This window comes from Pleurodeles waltl, chromosome 8 (genome assembly GCF_031143425.1).
Source record: "Pleurodeles waltl isolate 20211129_DDA chromosome 8, aPleWal1.hap1.20221129, whole genome shotgun sequence".
Lineage (NCBI taxonomy): Eukaryota > Metazoa > Chordata > Amphibia > Caudata > Salamandridae > Pleurodeles > Pleurodeles waltl.
In genome coordinates, this window is record NC_090447.1 from 1490537643 (window position 1) to 1490561639 (window position 23997).

General features: G+C 47.4%; 1 protein-coding gene across 1 annotated transcript in view; it reads right to left on the minus strand.

Annotated features, from left to right (window-relative positions):
- The window catches only part of FSTL1 (follistatin like 1), a 119421-nt gene that overhangs the window by 89694 nt on the left and 5730 nt on the right, over nt 1–23997 (minus strand). The window contains exon 2 of the mRNA XM_069202698.1: nt 11693–11749. Within this exon, the coding sequence (XP_069058799.1) occupies nt 11693–11749 (57 nt within the window). The remainder of the gene's footprint in view (nt 1–11692; nt 11750–23997) is intronic.

A 23997-nucleotide genomic window follows, 5' to 3' on the forward strand; every position in this document is an offset into this window, starting at 1 on the left:
TGGGTTTGGTGAGGGTCCTAGAGACAAGATGAGTTTGGTGATGGTCCTGAGACAAGATGGGTTTGGTGATAGTTCTGCAGACAAGATGGGTCTGGTGGTGGTACTAGAGACAACATGGGTTTGGTGATGGTCCTGCAGACAAGATGGGCTTGGTGATGGTCCTGCAGACAAGATGGGTGGTCTAGCAGCTTACTTGAGCCTGCTGGTCATCCACACAAGGTAGGCCTGGTGGTGGTAGTGCAAAATAAGTGTGGCAGTGGCCCAGCAGCCTAGATGTGCTTGACGGTCCCACATGCAAGATAACCCTGATGGTCCTGCAGTATAGTTGGTCCTTCCTGTACCGCAGCCTCGATGGGCCAGGTAATCCTTCAGGCAAGATGGTTCTTCTGACTATACGGGTCCGGTGTTGTGGCCTAGCAGTTCGTCAGGCGTGGTTGGCTGGCGGTGTCTGACCTGGCAGCATTGTACACTGTATAGGTCCGATGGTCGAGCCTAGCAGACCTCCAAAGGAGGTGGCTGGCAGTGCCTGTCCTGGCATTGTTGGACACTAGATGAGGCTGGCGGTCCGGACTGGTGGTCTTCCACACTAGACGCTGACCTGCAGCCACTGTGTGGCCCTTCATGGCAGTGGCACGGTGATACTAATCTGGTATTCGGCTGAGGCATTCAATGGACAGGGTGTTGCTCGAATATGGGTGTTCTAGTGAAAATAAGTTCCCGCCACCAGTCAATCAGCCAGCGATGCAGGAAGGGGGCGGTGGCTCCTGTAGGCAGCTGGCACCGCAGGGCAGGAGCTACTGCCCATTCCATGCTGAGATCCCAGGTACAGCAGCACACGCACATGTGAACACTGCGCCTTCTGAAGACACCTGGGACAACGCTTCCTCTAATAATGGTTCGCGGGCACCAGTCCAGGGTGCAGGTGACACAAAGCATCCATTGTAACCCCATATGGCAGTTTTATTGTGTGCTGTGCTGTAAAACAGATCTACTAGTGAACTTTCAAAACTTTCGAGTTAGAATATCTTAGCAGATTCAGTCACTAGAATTAGGGTCACTAGAGTTACGTGATTGTGGGGCCACAGCGTTCTTCGAGTAAATATGGATTGGCCGCCCTTGTCACGTGATCCATCGTCTGATGCATAGTCTGCAGATTTTAACAAAACAATTGTTTCTAGCTCCAGCGGTTCAAAAGTTAGTAAAATCATGGTTACACGTGTTGCTGTGCGGTGGAAGGTCCTTTGCGAAACTTGACTTCTCACCTTTCTGTTGCTTATTGCTATGTTTACGTGTTAAATTGAGGCGCAACCTATGCCCAGACAGAGTTAACAAAGGTAAAAATGACAAAATAATAAAGTAATACGGATAGAAAATCTGCCTCAGTATGCTGCATAATTAGCCTTTTCTTGCTGCAGAATTTAGTCGACCTTGCCGCATAATTTATCCCTCTCCTGCCGCATAATTCCAGTGGCCTTGATATCAATCGACAGTCATTAATCGCTGAGCGCTTTTCAATTATTACAAAGACTCCGTCTTCCCATCGTCAAGGGTGTGACAGGTGAGCATCTTCAGAAAACTGCAAGCAGACTGGATCTCGTGCCTCAGCTGCACGTCTCCCTTTGGGATGAACAAGGACGCTGTGCACCTACCTGATTCCTTTAACATCAGGTCAGTACTCTATACCGTCTGCAGCTTCTGCTTGCCAAGAGTGAGGCAGATGTTGCAAAATGATACCCTTCCTTTACGAAATTGTGCCTTTTTATAGGCGAGCGCAAAGAGCTCCGTCCATTCTGTAATCTCTCTTTGGGCTTCAAACCACGCCCAGGTCACGTCAGTCACTTACATTGGTTCGTAGGCTTGCCTTTTAAAATCCGCTTGCTTTTATTTGTGAAAGGCATGCATACGTCATGCCTTTTCCGGTGTTTAGCCCACCTACACAGCACCGGTAAAGTACCAAAAACACACAAGGCTTGATGTTTTCAGCCTGGGGTCCGGACTACTTTATCTTTTTATTTTCCACGCAGCGCGATCGCGCTGCATTTTACATAGCGCGATTGCGCTGCGTTTTTTTTGCTTTACAACGCTAATAGCTCTAACTCGAACAAATGCGAGACCCGTTGCATTGAAAATGCTTGTTACTATATTGGCGTGACTGTGCGCTACATGAACCAAGGCGCACCCGCTATAATTTTGTGAGTAAGATTATAATTTGCAGGCGCCCAATAATTAGAAATTAGCTATTTTCCTCATGATGTTCATTGTTGCACTGGTAAAAATGTAAATGTAAATTAGCACTTGTATAGCGCACTACTCACCCGTTAGGGTCTCAAGGCACTGTACTCATACCGCTATGGAACCCCTCCTGGCTTTTCCCTGTGAGGCACCCACTCCTGAGCACCCCCAGGGTGAAGCCAGGCATCCAAGCACTGTTGGGGCCGTTGTGGAGATTAAGCAAGCTATTGCCCAGAGTTGCAGAGTGGGACCCATGAATTAGATTAGGCACCGAGGCGAGAATTATCTGGTCAAGGGGAATTGAGCCCAAGACCTGCCGAAGTGGGACTTGAACCCTGGTCTTGAGCCAGATCTCTGTTTCAGGGTCTGCCGCTCTAACCATTGAGCCACACTTCTCCACTAGTAGGTAAAAGTGGCTTGCAAAGGAGGTTTTGGCAGACTTCCTTATCACTGTATTTTTGTCACGAGTTGCCCAACAACTTTAGCCAGTGAATCAGTCTAAGAGCACACGTGTCAGGGCCAGGGCATTTCTTCATACTGAGTCTGTGCCCTGCTTGCTGCACATGTGTGTCTTGGGACAGGACACTTTCCTAAACACACAGGAGTGGGACTTGTCTAAATTGTGCAACAAGTATACAATATTTTACATATATATATATATATATATATATATACATATATATCAAAACAAATCCCTTTCAGGGTTAGAGTGACGCATAAATGATGCAAAAAAAAAAAAATAGAGAACTCTGGGTAGTTCCCAAATTTAGGTGGAGAGCAGCTCTAGTAAGGAGCACTCTGCAACACCAGCGACACTCCAACCCAACCTGGAATGAGTAAAAACAACCCCTGACACGTGTTTCGCTCTCATTAGAGCTCATCAGAGAGGTTTAGCTTTGTCCAGACACAAGGGAGCACCCAGTATAAGTCAAAACAAATCCCTTTCAGGGTTAGAGTGACGCATAAATTATGCAAAAATGGCAAAAGACTTTGTCACTATCTAGCTCAGCGTGGATAGCACTGTGCTGATCCAATGCTTAAAAACTTTGCTAGATAAACAGACATTTGAGGTGAGCAAATTTAGAGTGTCGCTGGTGTTGCAGAGTGCTCCTTACTAGAGCTGCTCTCCACCTAAATTTGGGAACTACCCAGAGTTCTCTATTTTTTTTTGCATATATATATATATATATATATATATATATATATATATATACACACATATATAAAATATAATAATACAGAAAAATATAACAAGTATAAAATAAAATATAAGATGATTAAGACACTTAAAAATTAAAAAGAAAAGTATTTCTTTAACATGAAGAAGCGTTTCCCCTTAGTACATCAGATTATGTCATTGCACTGAGAGGGATTTCTTAAAACTGATAGTTTTTACCATGAAGTTAGAACCATTCGTGCAACGACCTGCCCTGATGAGAATGTCACTAGTGAACTAAGAGGCAAATCCGTTGTGATGTGCATCACATGTGTGTCTTAGATTCTTATTATACAAGAGGAAATATTATAGTCTATTAAATCAAACATCACCGATGTTTTTGTATAGAGCACATATTTCAAGCTATTCTGATGTGCAATAATGATGAAAAATTAAGGATAGTAAAAATAAAATATTTGCTTAGAATCACACACTGCAGTCAAGCGGGGAAGGAGGATTGGTTCCAGTGGCGGCTGCCAATGAAAAGGGGTGGCAGGACATGGCAGGGGGCAAAGGGACGGGCATAAAAAAAAAAAATAATAAACAAAAACAATAAACACTTACCTTTGAGGGGAAAACGTTTGTCTCCCCTCTGTCTTCTTCCTCTTCCCGGCTGCACAGGCTCCCAGCCAAACACAATGCTGAAAGCAGTGTCATGATTGGTCTGAGCAACTCAGACTTCGCTGCTCAGACTGGGACTGGGAATGGGAGTCTGGGCATGCTCTCTACCATGCTGTGCTATATAGCCGGGTAGAGAACATGCAAAGTGCACATAGCCATCCTCCAGCCCCCTCCCTCCAGCCCAGCCCCGCCCGCAAGGAAAAATGAAACGATAATAGCATAGTGTAAATTATTATAATTTTATTTTTTCCTCAACACGGCCGGCCAAACAGACAGGCGCACTTTGTGTGCATATAGTCCTCCTCCAGCCCCCTCCCTCCAGCCCCGCCCGCAAGAAAAAAATTAAATGATAATAACCAAGTGTACGTTATTATCATTTTATTTTTTCCTTTTTGGTAAATCCAGCGGTGCGACGCTCCTCCGCCTGCGCGGAGGAGCTGCCCCTGATTGGTACCAGATTTTCTTATTTCATTCACATTATGCAGTTCAGCCTCTAGAAGGAGGTCCCTTTCTTTGTTTTGCCTCACATCAAAGATTAATGTTCTGTCTTTAATTCTTGGCACAAGAGGTTTAAGTGTGGGTGGCAGGCAGAAGCCACTTGAAAGCTCGGCTCGTTCTGGGCTCGGGGTTCGAGAGGACCTTGAGCTGGTCCAGAGCCTGGTATCTCACTCAAGCCATCAGTGCATCATCACTATATACGGATGGTTCTCCTAATTCTAGTGTCACACTTTGGTTCTCTGAAGGCAAGCATTACATATCTTCCCATGACCTCAGCAGTTGGGACCTGGAATGCTTATGTGTTTTTGTTGTTTCTAGCAACACCATTATATTACTGGGTGTAGCAGGGAAGACAGGGAGTCCATCTAATGACAAATTGCATTTTTTCCAGATTTCTATTTCATTCCAAATTCCGCTTTTCCAGACGTGGGCCTAGTCGGGTCTTCTGCACTAACCCTTCAGCCTCTCTCCTTGGAACTGGAAGGCCTCCTGTTTGTCTCCAGCAAGACAACCCTTCTGTCCAGGGCAGCAGGAGGGGGGAAGCTGGATCTCAGGTCATGGTTTCCCCTCCTGGTTTCTGTTCTGTTGTAAACTCCAGTTTTCCAGTATTCCTCCTGGTTGGACCTTCTGCTCCAAGCCTGCAGGCCTCAACACTCAGCTCTTTTTTCAACACTACAATTCTGCCTCTGCTTGGTTAAACAAGCATTTGCAATGCAACGGGTCTTGCATCGAGTTAGAGCTATTAGCGCTGTAAACTCCTAACCAGACTTTTCTTGCCACATTAAATGAAAAAAAAAAAAACGAGCGCAATCGCACTGTGTTTTACACAGCGCGATCACGAAATAAAGAGAAAAAGTAGTCCAGAAAACATATGGAAAACATGGAGCCTTGTATGTTTCCAGTAGTTTACTGGTGCTCTCGAGGAGGGCTAAACACCGGAAAAGGCATGACGTATGCATGCCTTTCACAAATGAAAACAAGCGGATTTTAAAAGGCAAGCCCACGAGCCAATGAAAGTGACTGAGGTAACATGGGCGTGGTTAAAATCCCCCTAAAGAGAGATGAGAAGAGAGACGGAGCGCTTTGCGCTCACCCCTAAAAAAATCACTTGTCAGACTTGCCACACCATTGCCTTGCCAGCCTGCCAGGAGAGCTCCCGAGCTTCCTAGCGGCAACACTGCCTCTGACCGCAGCAACCAGAATATCCTTTTATGCAAGGGATCCCCAAACAATTATCTCATAAAGGTGAACCATATTTAATTATAATTATTGGTGTTAATATTGATCATGGACACAAATCCAATTGAAAGAAGGTTCTTTAAGTGCAGTAAATATGCCAGACTTTTGGGCACTTATCTTACTGACCTCAGAAGTATGAAAAGCTAAGTCAGCCCTGCCTTTATTTACTAAGATGGATTACATAGTGCTACATGTGACGTCATGGGCTGGATCCGGTGACAGTGGATTGTAGGTGCAGAGATGGGATAAGTGGTAGTGAGGCCCTCCGGAGCATTGTTGATGGACCAAATACTCCGATAACTAAGCAAGCACCAAAGAGTTCCCGAAATATGGAAGAACAAACTCAAGGTGCTGCAAAGCCTCCCCAAAACTGTAACCTCTGCTAAATGTCTCGGCTTCTGGCTAACTAAGTCCTTAAACTTTCACAGGCATTTCAAAGAAGCTCTCCTAAAACTAAATAAAATCCCTAATCAAATCTATGCATTTCACAACAACTTTGACAAATAAAAGATCCTCATCGGATAATGCACCCAAAATTTGGAATAAACTCAGACTACATCAGACCCCTCCCCACCCTATATCTGTTCACGATTGAGCTCAACCAGGCTAGAAGAACTCCCTCCCTTCCCTCTCTCTCGACTGTTTCCCCTCCCTCTTGTCACCATCATCTCAGAAAGCTCATCCCCTCAGCCTCTTTGGGGACCTCTGTGTTGTATTTGCACACACTGTGTATGTACCATGACAATTACATGTACCATGTGTAATTTGTTCACTAGTTGAACTCTCTGGAATACACTGTTTTCTGGTGTACCTGATCACCCTGTACAGTGGTCTGCAAACCTCTGATAAAAACTATTAATTAAATATTGTAGGAAGTTGGCTCTGTGTGCACTATTTCAAAGTAAGGAATAGTATGCACAGAGTCCAAGGGTTCCCCTTAGAGGTAAGATAGTGGCAAAAAGAGATAATTCTAATGCTCTATTTTGTGGTAGTGTGGTCGAGCAGTAGGCTTATCAGAGGGTAGTGTTAAGCATTTGTTGTACACACACAGGCAATAAATGAGGAACACACACTCAGAGACAATTCCAGGCCAATAGGTTTTTGTATAGAAAAATAACTTTTCTTAGTTTATTTTAAGAACCACAGGCTCAAGATTTACAAGTAATACTTAAAATGAAAGGTATTTCAGGTAAGTACGTTAGGAACTTTGAATTAGCAAAATAGCATATACAGGTCTCACATAAATGACATATAGCTATTTTAAAACTAGACACTGCAATTTTCAACAGTTCCTGGGGGAGGTAAGTGTTTGTTACTTTTTGCAGGTAAGTAAACCACCTACGGGGTTCAAGTTTGGGTCCAAGGTAGCCCACCGTTGGGGGTTCAGAGCAACCCCAAAGTTACCACACCAGCAGCTCAGGGCCGGTCAGGTGCAGAGGTCAAAGTGGTGCCCAAAACACATAGGCTTCAATGGAGAAGGGGGTGCCCCGGTTCCAGTCTGCCAGCAGGTAAGTACTCGCCTCTTCGGAGGGCAGACCAGGGGGGTTTTGTAGGGCACCGGGGGGGGTGGACACAAGTCCACACAGAAAGTACACCCTCAGCGGCACGGGGGCGGCCGGATGCAGTGTGCAAAAAGCGTCGGGTTCGCAATAGGAATCAATGGGAGACCAAGGGGTCTCTTCAGCGATGCAGGCAGGCAAGGGGGGGGGCTCCTCGGGGTAGCCACCACCTGGGCAAGGGAGAGGGCCACCTGGGGGTCGCTCCTGCACTGGAGGTCGGATCCTTCAGGTCCTGGGGGCTGCGGGTGCAGAGTCTTTACCAGGTGTCGGGTCTTTGAAGCAGGCAGTCGCGGTCAGGGGGAGCCTCGGGATTCCCTCTGCAGGCGTCGCTGTGGAGGCTCAGGGGGGTCAACTCTGGCTACTCACGGTCTCGCAGTTGCCGGGGAGTCCTCCCTGAAGTGATTGTTCTCCACAAGTCGAGCCGGGGGCGTCGGGTGCAGAGTGCAAAGTCTCACGCTTCCGGCGGGAAACGTGTGTTGGTTCAAAGTTGCTTCTTTGTTGCAAAGTTGCAGTCTTTGTGGAACAAAGCCACTGTCCTTGGGAGTTCTTGGTCCTTCTAGATGCAGGGCAGTCCTCTGAGGCTTCAGAGGTCGCTGGTCCCTGGGGAACGCGTCGCTGGTGCAGTGTCTTTAGAAGTGGGGAGACAGGCCGGTAGAGCTGGGGCCAAAGCAGTTGGTGTCTCCGTCTTCTCTGCAGGGTTTTTCAGTTCAGCAGTCCTCTTCTCCTTAGGTTGCAGGAATCTGAGTTCCTAGGTTCTGGGGAGCCCCTAAATACTGAATTTAGGGGTGTGTTTAGGTCTGGGGGGTTAGTAGCCAATGGCTACTAGCCCTGATGGTGGCTAAACCCTCTTTGTGCCTTCTCCCTGAGGGGAGGGGGGCACATCCCTAATCCTATTGGGGGAATCCTCCATCTGCAAGATGGAGGATTTCTAAAAGTTAGAGTCACCTCAGCTCAGGACACCTTAGGGGTTGTCCTGACTGGGGAGTGACTCCTCCTTGTTTTTCTCATTATCTCCTCCGGCCTTGCCGCCAAAAGTGGGGCCGTGGCCGGAGGGGGCGGGCAACTCCACTAGCTGGAGTGCCCTGGGGTGCTGTAACAAAGGGGGTGAGCCTTTGAGGCTCACCGCCAGGTGTTACAGTTCCTGCAGGGGGAGGTGATAAGCATCTCCACCCAGTACAGGCTTTGTTACTAGCCACAGAGTGACAAAGGCACTCTCCCCATGTGGCCAGCAACATGTCTGGTGTGTGGCAGGCTGCTAAAACTAGTCAGCCTACACGGATAGTCGGTTAAGGTTTCAGGGTGCACCTCTAAAGTGCCGTCTGGGGTTTATGTTACAATAAAATGTACACTGGCATCAGTGTGCATTTATTGTGCTGAGAAGTTTGATACCAAACTTCACAGTTTTCAGTGTAGCCATTATGGTGCTGTGGAGTTCGTGCCTGACAGACTCCCAGACCATATACTCTTATGGCTACCCTGCACTTACAATGTCTAAGGTTTTGCTTAGACACTGTAGGGGCACAGTGCTCATGCACTTATGCTCTAACCTATGGTATAGTGCACCCTGCCTTAGGGCTGTAAGGCCTGCTAGAGGGGTGACTTATCTATACTTCATAGGAAGTGTGAGGTTGGCATGGCCCCCTGAGGGGAGTGCCATGTCAACTTAGTCATTTTATCCACACTAGCACACACAAGCTGGCAAGCAGTGTGTCTGTGCTGAGTTAGGGGTCCCCAGGGTGGCATAAGATATGCTGCAGCCCTTAGAGACCTTCCCTGGCATCAGGGCCCTTGGTACCAGGGGTACCAGTTACAAGGGACTTACCTGGATGCCAGGGTGTGCCAATTGTGGAAACAAAAGTACAGGTTAGGGAAAGAACACTGGTGCTGGGGCCTGGTTAGCAGGCCTCAGCACACTTTCAAATCAAAACTTAGCATCAGCAAAGGCAAAAAGTCAGGGGGTAACCATGCCAAGGAGGCATTTCAAATATTCATATTCATAATCATTACAAATATGAATCAGTAAAACATAAATAAATAATCATAGATCTGGACACTTTTGGATTTGAAAAAAATTAGGACGACTATCCTTTGTTGCTGGGAGGTGTCTCAGACTAGTTAAGCTCCTGGTAGATGTTAAAGATATCTTTGGTTCCGATGGGTGCTTTATCGATGTGCTTTACATAAGCTATTTTGTCTCTCTTTATGGCACTGAAGTAGCCTCTCCCGGCCCTTGCAGTTATTTTTTTAACCACGCCCACTGCACGCCCATCACTATCACTTGTTCATGGGCTTGCCTTTCAAAAATCCTTTGTTATCATTGGTAAATGCTTTACGTTTGTCCCTCCTTGGGGCAGTTTTGTCACTGCCTCAGCCATTGTGCATGTTATATGGATAATTGCATGTTTGCCGAAACGTTTGACTGCGAGCAAACTTCTTTTTCCTTTTGTGTCTCTCCTTCGCGCTCATGGTGGCTGTGGCGCTTTGAATCGGCTCGCTTATATCAACCGTTTTACTTTTCATTTTCAATTTATGTACAAGAAAAGTCCAGTTAGGAATTTACAATGCCAATAGCTCTAACTTGAGCAAACGTGAGACCCACTGCATTGCAAATGCTTGTTATCTTTTCTTGGTTTGGGACTCAACATCGCTGTTGCTCCAGGAAGTAATGAATTATTGACTTGCATAAATCTCTGTGGAGCAGACCCCATCCACCATCTTGACTATTCTAGGTGCTTGACAAAGCAGACTCACACCACCTCCCTGGACATTTGTTTCAGAACTCCACCTACAATCTAGGTTGGTTAACCCATAACAAAGGACCACGTCAGCTGGAAGTGTCCAACAAAGGGTTTTCCAACAAAGCTTCTGTAAGAGTCCTATCATTTTCAGAACTTCTCAAATTCTTCTGTCTCCTCTAGAGGATGAAAGAGGCAAACAGAGGTCACACTATTCACCTAAACCTTTTCTGAATTCTAGTATTTTCCAGGAAATCATGTACACATTCTAAAAGATACGAAACAATTTCACAATGTTCGATAATTCTATAACGTTTTAGATCAAAGTGTGCTTTTTCCCCACCAGTTTTTCTAGTGAAATAACTGTAAGATCGCTCAGTTTTCTGCATCGCTTGCGCCAGGTCAGCATGCACTATGTAGTTTTTCAGAAAATGATGGATGCTGTGCTGAACAGACAAATCTGGAAGGGGAAAGAAAAGATCCTCATTTCCCTTTTCCAAATTTTATCTACAGAACACTCACCTATTAGAAGGGTTCCTGAGAGTCCTTTTGTTTGAGGAGGCTCAGTTGAAGGGCAAAATATGTTGTTGCGTCTTTCACTAGATAGACCCTTTACGAAACCCTATGGGAATGTCCTTAAATTCCATTAAAATTCCTACAGAATTTTGAAAATGTGCTTTATTTCCCACGAAAATCTCCTTAGCTTCAGTAGGAACAATGAATGGTAGGTTTTCTGTTGTATGTCAATAAATCATTATACTTCTACATATACTGTGTACAGTGTCCCTCCTGGAGTATTTTGTGCAGAATTAAGTTTTTTACAGCACTGCTGTAACCCAACAGACTTGACCATTGCTTTATCGACCTTGAAGGCATGAAAGGCAGGGTAGGCCCACAAGGACTTTAATCTTTGATTGCAAGTATAAAACATATGCCAGTGCAGGCAAAAAAAAACTACTGTGCTACAATCGCAGCCCTTTCTCTGCACATCTGCAACAAGAGTATTTCATATTAAAAGAGATGTTGTTCAGATTTTTAGAAAACAAATTGAAAAGCAGGTCAACAGTTTTTGTTTTCCAATTTAAATGCAAGCAGAGCATAGAATAGATTACAATCTCCCAAGTGCTGTTTGTGATGATAAATATCCCCGGGTAGGGGTAATTACATTAAACCTCCCAATTGAAAACGCAATTAGCCCAAATCTTTCTGAAGTGTAGATAGTGCTAAGAATGAGGAATGCCTCCTGGGCTGAATAAATTGTGGTAATTATGCAATTACATTGAGTTCCTCCAAGCCCCCACCTCACCCGCCCGGATGTGTGATAGCACCCCCCCCCCCCCCCCTCACATCAACCCACCCACTTGTATCACATTATTCTGCTGGCATTCAGTCCAACTGAGCAAAAATAAACAGACTTTACCGCTCCTTCCCATTTTCACACAATTATCCTGAGAATAATTCTAATTTTCATCTTCAGGGGAAGCAACCCGTTCACTTTATCACCGAAGCACAAAGCTGTAAAGACATTCCTCTCCTAAAATGGAGCGTGGCTTGTGGGGGCGCGCGCATGCGCAGACGTGAGCTGTACATACCAGCGCGTGGACCCAGGAGACGGCCAGCAGGACGAGCACAGGCAGGCACTTCAGCATCTGAACAAGGAAGCAGAGGGAGGCAGGCATGAGTACACGAGTCTAGGGTGACAGGCACATCTAGGCAGACACAGGACAATGAGGCTACAGGAATTCAGGGCCAGATGTCCGAAGCTTTGTGTTTGCAATTTCCAAACTGCAATTGTTTTATGCTGTAATCACAAACACTAATGTAGGAAAGTGCGTTTTACACTTTCTGCGACTCTAAGGGGATGCAAAAAGACCTACCTCATGAATATTAACGAGGTAGGTCTCGCTTTGCCACCCATTGGGAATCACAATAATCACAGGGATGGTGGCCTGCTGGGGTCAGCAGACCACCATGTCTGTGATTGCTTTTCAATAAAGGACTTTTCTTATGGTCAAGCCTCTTCTTTACAGCCTTGTAATTTGTCAAGGCATGTCTGGCATCATTTTCGTTCCTCTGTGAGGAGCATGGATCAAGCATTAATTGATTTCAACTTAATTAGTGCCCGTCCGCTGCTCCCGATGTGATCGGGATACTATTTTGTTCTAACTTCTAGTGCCCAACAAACGGAAGGCTTGTTATGGGCAAAAACTTGCCCTGCAGTTTCAAACATAATTGCAAAGTTTGTTTTTTAAAGCTAACTTTATTTTATTTTGTTAAGTAATCTTTTCTCAGTTTTGTTTTTGTTTTTGCTCTTGGGCGCTGTTGATAAAAGATGACAATTAACTAGTTTTAAATATGCGAGACCCTTTGCTTTGCAAATGCTTTTTTGAAATGCAGCCCTTCTTCTTTAAATAAAAACATTTAAAAAAAAAAAGTTTTCTGTTTCATTTTTAAGGGTAGGCAGGACCACTGCCTGCTCTTACATGTTTTGAAAACTATTCTGAAAGGGAAAGGAATCCCACAGGGACATCTTCCCTTTAGCAAATGACTTACCACCAACTTTGAGTTCGTGGTAAAAAGCGAATGTTTTGCAACCGCATTTCGGTCGCAAAACATTTGTGCATACCAATGCGAATCAGTATCAGGAAGGGACTCTCTAAACACACTCCTTCCAAACACCGAATCGCAATCCCAATTTGCAATTTCGGTACTAGGCTACCAAATCTCAATTTGGGCATTGTAGATTTCAAAAATGGCATTTTGTGTTCACGCACAGCAAACACCAAAAAAGCTATGTACATCTAGCCCATAGTGTTTTAGCTAAATCTACGGAGTACACAAGCCTCAGGTACATGAGTGAAGGGTGATAGGTAAGTCTAGGTTTGGACACATGAGTTTGGGATACTCAACTGCTTATGGTGATAGATGGATTTGACATACACAAGTCTAAGGTCAAAGATAGTCCTTGTGGGATACATTAGACTATGGGCACAAAGTCGCAGTCAAGCTTAGGTGTACTATGTTGGCTCATGAAAGTGTGGTACATGAGCCAACCTGGTAGATATTTCTAGGGAGATACATGAGTATGGTGTATAAGAAGATGGGGTGAAAGTTAAATCAAGGGGGAAACATGAGTTTTGTGGTAGAAGAGTTTAGATTGTAGATGTGTTAGGGTACAGGTTAGTCTAGAGGGGTACATAAGCCTGGAGTACACATGTGGGATACATAATTCTGTGGTATACAAGTCCATGTAGTAGAAAAGTAATGGAGGATACATGAGTCTGAGGTACGAGAGTCTAGAGGAACACATAGGTCTAGGGTGACAGGTGATAGATACCTAAATAGGACACATAATTCTAGGGTATAAGAGTTTAGGGTGCTAGGTTAGTCTAGAGGGGTAACAAGTTTAGAGTGACAGGCGACCCGTATGTATATGGGATATATAATTCTGGGGCATACGAGTCGGGGATACATGAGTCTGAGGTACGAGAGTCTAAGGTGATAGGTGAGACTAGAGGAACACACAAGTCTAGGGTGATAGGTAAGTCCAGAGGGGTACATAAACCAGGGGTACACAAGTCTAGAGTGACAGGCGACCCGTATGTATATGGGATACATAATTCTGGGGCATACGAGTCGGGGATACATGAGTCTGAGGTACGAGAGTCTAAGGTGATAGGTGAGACTAGAGGAACACACAAGTCTAGGGTGATAGGTAAGTCCAGGGGGGTACATAAACCAGGGGTACACAAGTCTAGAGTGACAGGCGACCCGTATGTATATGGGATATATAATTCTGGGGCATACGAGTCGGGGATACATGAGTCTGAGGTGCGAGAGTCTAAGGTGATAGGTGAGACTAGAGGAACACACAAGTCTAGGGTGATAGGTAAGTCCAGGGGGGTACATAAACCAGGGGTACACAAGTCTAGAGTGACAGGCGACCCGTATGTATATGGGATACATAATTCTGGGGTATACGAGTCGGGGATACATGAGTCTGAGGTACGAGAGTCTAAGGTGATAGGTGAGACTAGAAGGATGAACAAGTCTAGGGTGATAGGCAAGTCTAGATAGATATATGTGTCTTGGGTACAGAGTGACAGTAAGTATACAGGATACATAACTCTGCGGTCTATGAGTCCAGGGTCTAGGAGGATACATGAATCTGAGGTACCAGAGTCTAGGGTGCCAGGTAAGTTCAGATGGGTACATAAACCAGGGGTACACAGGTCTAGAGTGACAGGCGACCCGTATGTATATGGGATACATAATTCTGGGGCATAAGAGTCCAGGTGATAGTAAAGTGTAGGGGGCGCCTGGGACTGGATTAGAACACTTGTGTTAGTGTATTTTTTATACCAGTTTGATATAGCGCCAGAGAACTGGGCAATAGAGCGCTTTACAGGAAAGAACTATGTTTACATACAACACAACCTAGAGAGAAGAGGAAAACTCATGGTCGATGGAGGTCGAAGAAGTAAGGGTCGTGGCTGAGAATGAATTAGTTACCATACGAGTGAGTCACCGTAGGAAAGTGGGGTGCCTGGGGGCAGGGCTCGAGGGAGAGGGAGACAGGGTGAAAGGGGAGCAGTCAATGCGGATACTAGAGAGGGAGGGACGCAAGTATGTTATTGCTCTTGAAGGGAGAGAGGCTATTGTTGTTGGGAGGAGAGAGGGTGGGGGTAGTAATTGTAGATATATATGTAAATGTGCCTGGGTGTGATATTCTCATGGGGCACAGATGACTCGAGGGGTTGAAGGGTCAGTCAGGAGGGGTACAGGATTCTATGTGGATAACTGGGACTGGGGGTCTTGAGTCTGAGTGAATAAATAAGTCTAGGATCTTGGTCAATTCTAGGGAGAAATGACTGGGAAGAAAGCGAACACAGGTATTTAATTACAAGAAAGCCAACACTGGGCCATAATAGGAAGAAAGCGAGCACAGGTATGTGACATTGAGTCATAATAGGAACAAAGCAAACACGGGTATATAATTACAACAAAGCGAGCACAGATCCAGAATGGGAAGCAAGCAGACATAGGTATTTAACTGGGAGAAAGCCAACACAGGGTCAGAATAGGAAGAAAACGAGCATAACTATGTAATTGGAAGACAGCGCGCACAGGGGCACAATAGGCAGAAAGCGAGCACAGGCCAGAATAGGAAGAAAGCAAGCACAGGTATATAATCAAAAGAAAGTGAGCACAGGCTTATTATGATCGGAAGAAAGGGAGAACAGGTATATAACTGGAGTAAAGTGAGCACAGAGTCATAATAGGAAGATAGTGAGCAAAGGTATATTATCAGAAGAAAGCTAGCATGGGCCAGAATAGGAAGAAGGCAAGCAAAGGTATGTAATCGGAAGAAAGCAAGCAAAGGTCAGAATAGGAAGAAAGCAAGCACAGCTATATAGTCAGAAGAAAGCGAGCACAGGCATATAACTGGATTAAAGCGAGCAGAGCCATAACAGGAAGAAAGTGAGCACAGGTATATTATCAGAAGAAAGCGAGCATGGGCCAGAATAGTGTAATCTTGTAATTAAGAAAGCTAGCACAGGTATATAATCTGAAGAAAGCGAGCACTGGTATATAATCGGAAGTAAGTGAGAACAGGTATTTAATTGGAAGAAAGCCAGCACAGGTATATGAATGGAATAAAGGTAGCACAGAGCCATAATAGGAAGATAGTGAGCCCGGGTATATTATCAGAGGAAAGCGAGCTTAGGCTCTAATAGGAAGAAAGCAAGCATAGGTATAAAATCGGAAGAAAGCGAGAACGGGCCAGAATTGGAAGAAAGCAAGCACAGGCATATAATTACAAGAAAGCCAACACTGGGCCATAATAGGAAGAAAGCAAAAACAGGTATATAATTACAAGAAAGCCTACACTGGGCCATAACAGGAAGAAAGCGAACACAGGTATGTGACATTGAGTCATAATAGGAAGAAAGCAAACACATATATATAATTACAACAAAGCGAGCACAGATCCAGAATGGGAAGCAAGCAGACATAGGTATTTAACTGGGAGAAAGCCAACACTGGGCCATAATAGGAAGAAAGTGAGCATAAGTATATAATTGGAAGACAGCGCGCACAGGGGCACACTAGGCAGAAAGCGAGCACAGGCCAGAATAGGAAGAAACCAAGCATAGGTATATAATCAAAAGAAAGTGAGCACAGGTATATTATGATCGGAAGAAAGCGTGCACAGATATATAATTGGAATAAAGCGAGCACAGAGCCATAACAGAAAGAAAGTGAGCACAGGTATATTATCAGAAGAAAGCTAGCATGCGCTATAATAGGAAGAAAGCAAGCAAAGATATGTAATCGGAAGAAAGCGAGCACAGGTACATAATCAGAAGTAAGTGAGAACAGGTATGTAATCGGAAGAAAGCCAGCACAGGTATATAATTGGAGTAAAGTGAGCACAGAGCCATAATAGGAAGATAGTGAGCACAGGTATATTATCAGAAGAAAGCTAGCATGGGCCAGAATAGGAAGAAGGCAAGCAAAGGTATGTAATCGGAAGAAAGCAAGCACAGGTCTATAATCAGAAGTAAGTGAGAACAGGTATATAATCATAAGAAAGCGAGCACAGGTGTATAATCGGAAATAAGTGAAAACAGGTATATAATCATAAGAAAGCAAACACAGGGACAGAATAGGAAGAAAACGAGCACAGGTAAATGACATTGGGTCATAATAGGAAGAAAGCAAGTATAAGTATGTAATTGGAAGACAGAGCGCACAGGGGTATAGTAGGCAGAAAGCGAGCATGGGCTATAATAGGAAGAAAGCAAGCATAGGTATATAATCAGAAGAAAGCAAGCAAAGGTCAGAATAGGAAGAAAGCAAGCACAGCTATATAGTCAGAAGAAAGCGAGCACAGGCATATAATCGAAATAATGCGAGTGCAGGTATATAATTGGATTAAAGCGAGCACAGAGCCATAACAGGAAGAAAGTGAGCACGGGTATATTATCAGATGAAAGCGAGCATGGGCTATAATAGGAAGAAAGCAAGTTTAGTCATATAATCAGAAGAAAGCGAGCATGGGCCAGAATAGGAAGAAAGCAAGCACATGTACATAATCTAAAGAAAGCGAGCACAGGTATATAATCGGAAGTAAGTGAGAACTGGTATATAATTGGAAGAAAGCCAGCACAGGTATATAATTGGAATAAAGTGAGCACACAGCCATAATAGGAGGATAGTGAGCACAGATATAGTATCAGAAGAAAGCGAGCTTAGGCTATAATAGGAAGAAAGCAAGCATAGGTATATAATCGGAAGAAAGCGAGAACGGGCCAGAATAAGAAGAAAGCAAGCACAGGCATATAATTGGAATAAAGCGAGCACAGGTATATAATTGAAATAAAGCGAGCACAGGTATATAATTGGATTAAAGCGAGCAGAGCCATAACAAGAAGAAAGTGAGCACAGGTATATTATCAGATGAAAGCGAGCATGGGCTATAATAGGAAGAAAGCAATTTTAGGCATATAATCAGAAGAAAGCGAGCATGGGCCAGAATAGGAAGAAAGCAAGCACATGTACATAATCTGAAGAAAGCGAGCACAGGTATATAATCGGAAGTAAGTGAGAAGAGGTATATAATCGGAAGAAAGCCAGCACAGGTATATAATTGAAATAAAGTGAGCACAGAGCCATTATAGGGAGAAAGTGAGCACAGGTTTATTATCAGAGGAAAGCGAGAATTGGCTATAATAGGAAGAAAGCAAGTATATGCCTATAATCGGAAGAAAGCGAGAACGGGCCAGAATAGGAAGAAAGCAAGCACAGGTATATAATTGGAATAAAGCGAGCACAGGACCATAATAGAAAGAAAGCGAGCATAGGTATAAAATCAGAACAAAGCGAACACAGGGCCATAATAGGGAGAACGCGAGCACAGGTGGATGGATAATTAGAAGAAAGAAAGCACTGGCCATAATAGGAAGAAAGCAAGTGCAGGTATATAATTAGAAGAAAGTGAGCATGGGCCATAACAGGAAGAGAGTGAGCATGGGTATATAATCGGAAGAAAGCGAGCACAGGACGAATAGGAAGAAAGCAAGCACTGGTATATCTATCGGAAGGAAGTGAGCACAGGTATATAATCAGAAGAAAGCGAGCACAGGTATATAATCAGAAGAACGCGAGCACAGGTATATAAATCAGAAGAAAGCGAGCACAGGTATATAATCGGATTAAAGCGAGCACAGGACTATAAAAGGAAGAAGGCGAGCACAGGTATATAATAGGAAGAAAGCGAGCACAGGTATATAATGGGAAGAAAGCGAGCACAGGGCCAAAATAGGAAGAAAGTGAGCACAGGTACATTAATAAGAAGAATCAATCAGAAGAAAGCGAGCATGGGGCCAGAATATTAAGAAGGCGGGCACAGGGCCAGTCTTGGAAGAGAGCAAGACCAGGGCTATAATAGGAGGAAAGCGAGCATGGGGCCAGAATAAGATGAAAGCGAGCACAGGTATATAATCAGCACAAAGCAAATACAAGACCAGACTAGGACAAAAGCTAGCATAGCCCTAGAATGGGAAGAGACAGAGCACAGGGTCAGATCCGAAAGAAACAGAGCGCAAGGGCAGGATGGGAAGAAAGCGAACGCAGGATCAGATTCAACATAAAGTGAGTTGAGGGCCAGAATGAGAATAGAGCGTACAAGGGGCAGAATGGGAATAGAGCGCACCAGGGCCAGAATGAGAATAGGCCAAGGCCAGAATGGGAATAGAGCACGCCAGGGCCAGAATGGGAATAGAGCGCCAGGGCCAGAATGGGAATAGAGCGCGCCAGGGCCAGAATGGGACTAGAGCGCACCAGGGCCAGAATGGGAATAGAGCGCGCCAGGGCCAGAATGGGAATAGAGCGCGCCAGGGCCAGAATGAGAATAGAGCGCGCAAGGGCCAGAATGAGAATAGAGCGCACCAGGGCCAGAATGAGAGAAGAGAACGCACAAGTCTAGAATGGGAAGAGAGTGAGCACAGGGCCAGATTAGAATGTATGTGAGCAAACAGCTGGCCAGATTAGAAAGAATGTGAGCACAGGGCAGAACAGGAAGAAAAAGAGCCCTGGGCCACATGTGACAAGAAAAATACAGCATCCGAACTCAAAGAGAGCACGAAAGTGAACAAAACAAGCACAAAACAAAAATGTGAGGTGACGGACCACAGGGCCAGAATAGGGAGAGAGAGAGCGCAGGGCCAAAATGGGAAGAGAGAGAGCGCAGGGCCAGAACTGTAAGAGAGAGAGCGCAGGGCCAGAACTGTAAGAGAGAGAGCGCAGGGCCAGAACTGTAAAAGAGAGAGCACAGGGCCAAAATGGGAAGAGAGAGAGCGCAGGGCCAAAATGGGAAGAGAGAGTGCGCACAGTCAGAACTGGAAGAGAGAGAGAGCGCAGGGCCAGAACTGGAAGAGGGAGCGCGCATGACCAGAACAGGAAGAGAGAGAGCTCAGAACCAGAACTGGAAGAGAGAGAGCTCAGGACCAGAACTGGAAGAGAGAGAGCGTGCAGGGCCAGGATGGGAAGAGAGAGAGAGCGCAGGGCCAGGATGGGAAGAGAGAGAGCTCAGGACCAGAACTGGAAGAGAGACAGAGAGCGCAGGGCACGAACTGGAAGAGAGAGAGCTCAGGACCAGAACTGGAAGAGAGAGAGCTCAGGGCCAGAACTGAAAGAAAGAGAGCGCAGGGCCAAAACGGGAAGAGAAAGAGCGCAGGGCCAGAAGTGGAAGAGAGAGAGAGCGCAGGGCCAGAACTGGAAGAGAGAGAGAGCGCAAGGCCAGAACTGGAAGAGAGAGAGTGAAGGGCCAGGATGGGAAGAGAGAGAGCGCAGGGCCAGAACTAGAAGAGATAGAGCGCAGGGCCAGGATGGGAAGAGAGAGAGCGCAGGGCCAGAACTGGAAGAGAGAGAGCGCAGGGCCAGTACGGGAAGAGAGAGAGCTCAGGGCCAGAACTGGAAGAGAGAGAGCTCAGGTCCAGAACTGGCAGAGAGAGAGCATAAGGCCAGAACTGGAAGAGAGAGAGCTCAGGACCAGAACTGGAAGAGAGAGAGACCGCAGGGCCAGAACTGGAAGAGAGAGAGCGTAGGGCCAGGACTGGAAGAGAGAGAGAGCGCAGGGCCAGAACTGGAAGAGAGAGGGTGCAGGGCCAGGATGGGAAGAAAGAGAGCGCAGGGCCAGAACTGGAAGAGAGAGAGCGCAGGACTAGGATGGGAAGAGAGAGAGCGCAGGGGTAGAACTGGAAGAGAGAGAGCGCACAGGTCCAGAACCGGAAGAGAGAGAGAGAGCGCAGGGCCAGAACTGGAAGAGAGAGAGCGCAGGGCCAGAACTGGAAGAGAGAGAGCTTAGGACCAGAACTAGAAGAGAGAAAGCGCAGGGCCAGAACTGGAAGAAAGAGAGCTCAGGACCAGAACTGGAAGAGAAAGAGCGCAGGGCCAGAACTGGAAGAGAGAGAGAGCGCAGGGCCAGAACTGGAAGAGAGAGCGCGCAGGACCAGAACAGGAAGAGAGAGAGCTCAGGACCAGAACTGGAAGAGAGAGAGAGCTCAGGACCAGAACTGGAAAAGAGAGAGCGCGCAGGGCCAGGATGGGACGAGAGAGCGAGCGCAGGGCCAGGATGGGACGAGAGAGAGCTCAGGACCAGAACTGGAAGGGAGAGAGAGAGCGCAGGGCCAGAACTGGAAGAAAGAGAGCCCAGGGCCAGAACTGGAAGAGAGAGAGAGAGAGCGCAGGGCCAGAACTGGAAGAGAGAGAGCGCAGGGTCAGGACTGGAAGAGAGAGAGAGCGCAGGGCCAGAACTGGAAGAGAGAGAGTGCAGGGCCAGGATGGGAAGAGAGAGAGTGCAGGGCCAGAACTGGAAGAGAGAGAGCGCATGGCCAGAATGGGAAGAGAGAGAGTGCAGGGGTAGAACTGGAAGAGAGAGAGCGCACATGTCCAGAACTGGAAGAGAGAGAGAGAGCACAGGGCCAGAACTGGAAGAGAGAGAGCGCAGTGCCAGAACTGGAAGAGAGAGCGCTTACGACCAGAACTGGAAGAGAGAGAGCGCTGGGCCAGAACTGGAAGAGAGAGAGCTCAGGACCAGAACTGGAAGAGAGAGAGCGCAGGGCCAGAACTGGAAGAGAGAGAGAGCGCAGGGCCAGAACTGGAAGAGAGAGCGCGCAGGACCAGAACAGGAAGAGAGAGAGCTCAGGACCAGAACTGCAAGAGAGAGAGCTCAGGACCAGAACTGGAAGAGAGAGAGCGCAGGGCCAGGATGGGAAGAGAGAGAGAGCGCAGGGCCAGGATGGGAAGAGAGAGAGCTCAGGACCAGAACTGGAAGAGAGAGAGAGCGCGCAGGGCCAGAACTGGAAGAGAGAGAGCGCAGGGCCAGAACTGGGAGAGAGAGCGCGCAGGGCAGGAACTGGAAGAGAGAGAGTGCAGGGCCAGGATGGGAAAACAGAGTGCTCAGGACCAGAACTGGAAGAGAGAGAGAGCGCAGGGCCAGAACTGGAAGAGAGAGAGCGTAGGACCAGAACTGGAAGAGAGAGAGCTCAAGACCAGAACTGGAAGAGAGAGAGCGCAGGACCAGAACTGGAAGAGAGAGAGCTCAGGACCAGAACTGGAAGAGAGAGAGCGCAGAGCCAGAATGGAGAGAGAGAGAGAGAGAGCGCAGGGCCAGAATGGGAAGAGAGAGAGCTCAGGGCCAGAACTGGAAGAGAGAGAGCGCAGGGCCAGAACCGGAAGAGAGAGAGCACAGGGCCAGAACCGGAAGAGAGACAGCGCACCGGACCAGAACTGGAAGAGAGAGAGCGCAGGGGCAGAATGGAGAGAGAGCGCAGGGCCAGAATGGAAAGAGACAGAGCGCAGGGCCAGAACAGGAAAAGACAGAGAGCGCAGGACCAGAACTGGAAGAGAGAGCTCAGGACCAGAACTGGAAGAGAGAGAGCTCAGGGCCAGAACTGGCAGAGAGAGAGCATAGGGCCAGAACCGGAAGAGAGAAAGCTCAGGGCCAGAACCGGAAGAGAGAGAGCGCAGGGCCAAAACTGGAAGAGAGAGAGCGCAGGGCCAGAACTGGAAGAGAGAGAGCTCAAGACCAGAACGGGAAGAGAGAGAGCGCAGGGCCAGAACGGGAAGAGAGAGAGCTCAGGGCCAGAACTGGAAGAGAGAGAGAGAGCTCAGGGCCAGAACTGGAAGAGAGAGAGCTCATGGCCAGAACTGGCAGAGAGAGAGCATAAGGCCAGAACTGGAAGAGAGAGAGCTCAGGACCAGAACTGGAAGAGAGAGAGCGCACAGGGCCAGGATGGGAAGAGAGAGAGAGCGCAGGGCCAGGATGGGAAGAGAGAGAGCTCAGGACCAGAACTGGAAGAGAGAGAGATCGCAGGGCCAGAACTGGAAGAGAGAGAGCGTAGGGCCAGGACTGGAAGAGAGAGAGAGCGCAGGGCCAGAACTGGAAGAGAGAGAGTGCAGGGCCAGGATGGGAAGAGAGAGAGCGCAGGGCCAGAACTGGAAGAGAGAGAGCGCAGGGCCAGGATGGGAAGAGAGAGAGCGCAGGGGTAGAACTGGAAGAGAGAGAGCGCACAGGTCCAGAACTGCAAGAGAGAGAGAGCGCAGGGCCAGAACTGGAAGAGAGAGAGCGCAGGGCCAGAACTGGAAGAGAGAGAGCTTAGGACCAAAACTGGAAGAGAGAGAGCATAGGGCCAGAATTGGAAGAGAGAGAGCTCAGGACCAGACCTGGAAGAGAAAGAGCGCAGGGCCAGAACTGGAAGAGAGAGAGAGCGCAGGGCCAGAACTGGAAGAGAGAGAGCTCAGGACCAGAACTGGAAGAGAGAGAGCTCAGGACCAGAACTGGAAGAGAGAGAGCGCGCAGGGCCAGGATGGGAAGAGAGAGAGAGAGCGCAGGGCCAGGATGGGAAGAGAGAGAGCTCAGGACCAGAACTGGAAGAGAGAGAGAGAGCGCAGGGCCAGAACTGGAAGAAAGAGAGCGCAGGGCCAGAACTGGAAGAGAGAGAGAGTGCAGGGCCAGAACTGGAAGAGAGAGAGCGCAGGGCCAGGACTGGAAGAGAGAGAGAGCGCAGGGCCAGAACTGGAAGAGAGAGAGTGCAGGGCCAGGATGGGAAGAGAGAGAGTGCAGGGCCAGAACTGGAAGAGAGAGAGCGCAGGGCCAGGATGGGAAGAGAGAGAGTGCAGGGTAGAACTGGAAGAGAGAGAGCGCACAGGTCCAGAACTGGAAGAGAGAGAGAGAGAGCGCAGGGCCAGAACTGGAAGAGAGAGAGCGCAGGGCCAGAACTGGAAGAGAGAGAGCTTAGGACCAGAACTGGAAGAAAGAGAGCGCAGGGCCAGAACTGGAAGAGAGAGAGCTCAGGACCAGAACTGGAAGAGAGAGCGCATGGCCAGAACTGGAAGAGAGAGAGAGCGCAGGGCCAGAACTGGAAGAGAGAGCGCGCAGGACCAGAACAGGAAGAGAGAGCTCAGGACCAGAACTGGAAGAGAGAGAGCTCAGGACCAGAACTGGAAGAGAGAGAGCGCGCAGGGCCAGGATGGGAAGAGAGAGAGAGCGCAGGGCCAGGATGGGAAGAGAGAGAGCTCAGGACCAGAACTGGAAGAGAGAGAGAGAGCGCAGGGCCAGAACTGGAAGAGAGAGCGCACAGGGCCAGAACTGGAAGAGAGAGAGTGCAGGGCCAGGATGGGAAGACAGAGAGCTCAGGACCAGAACTGGAAGAGAGAGAGAGCACAGAGCCAGAACTGGAAGAGAGAGAGCGCAGGACCAGAACTGGAAGAGAGAGAGCTCAGGACCAGAACTGGAAGAGAGAGGGCGCAGGACCAGAACTGGAAGAGAGAGAGCTCAGGACCAGAACTGGAAGAGAAAGAGCACAGGGCCAGAACTGGAAGAGAGAGA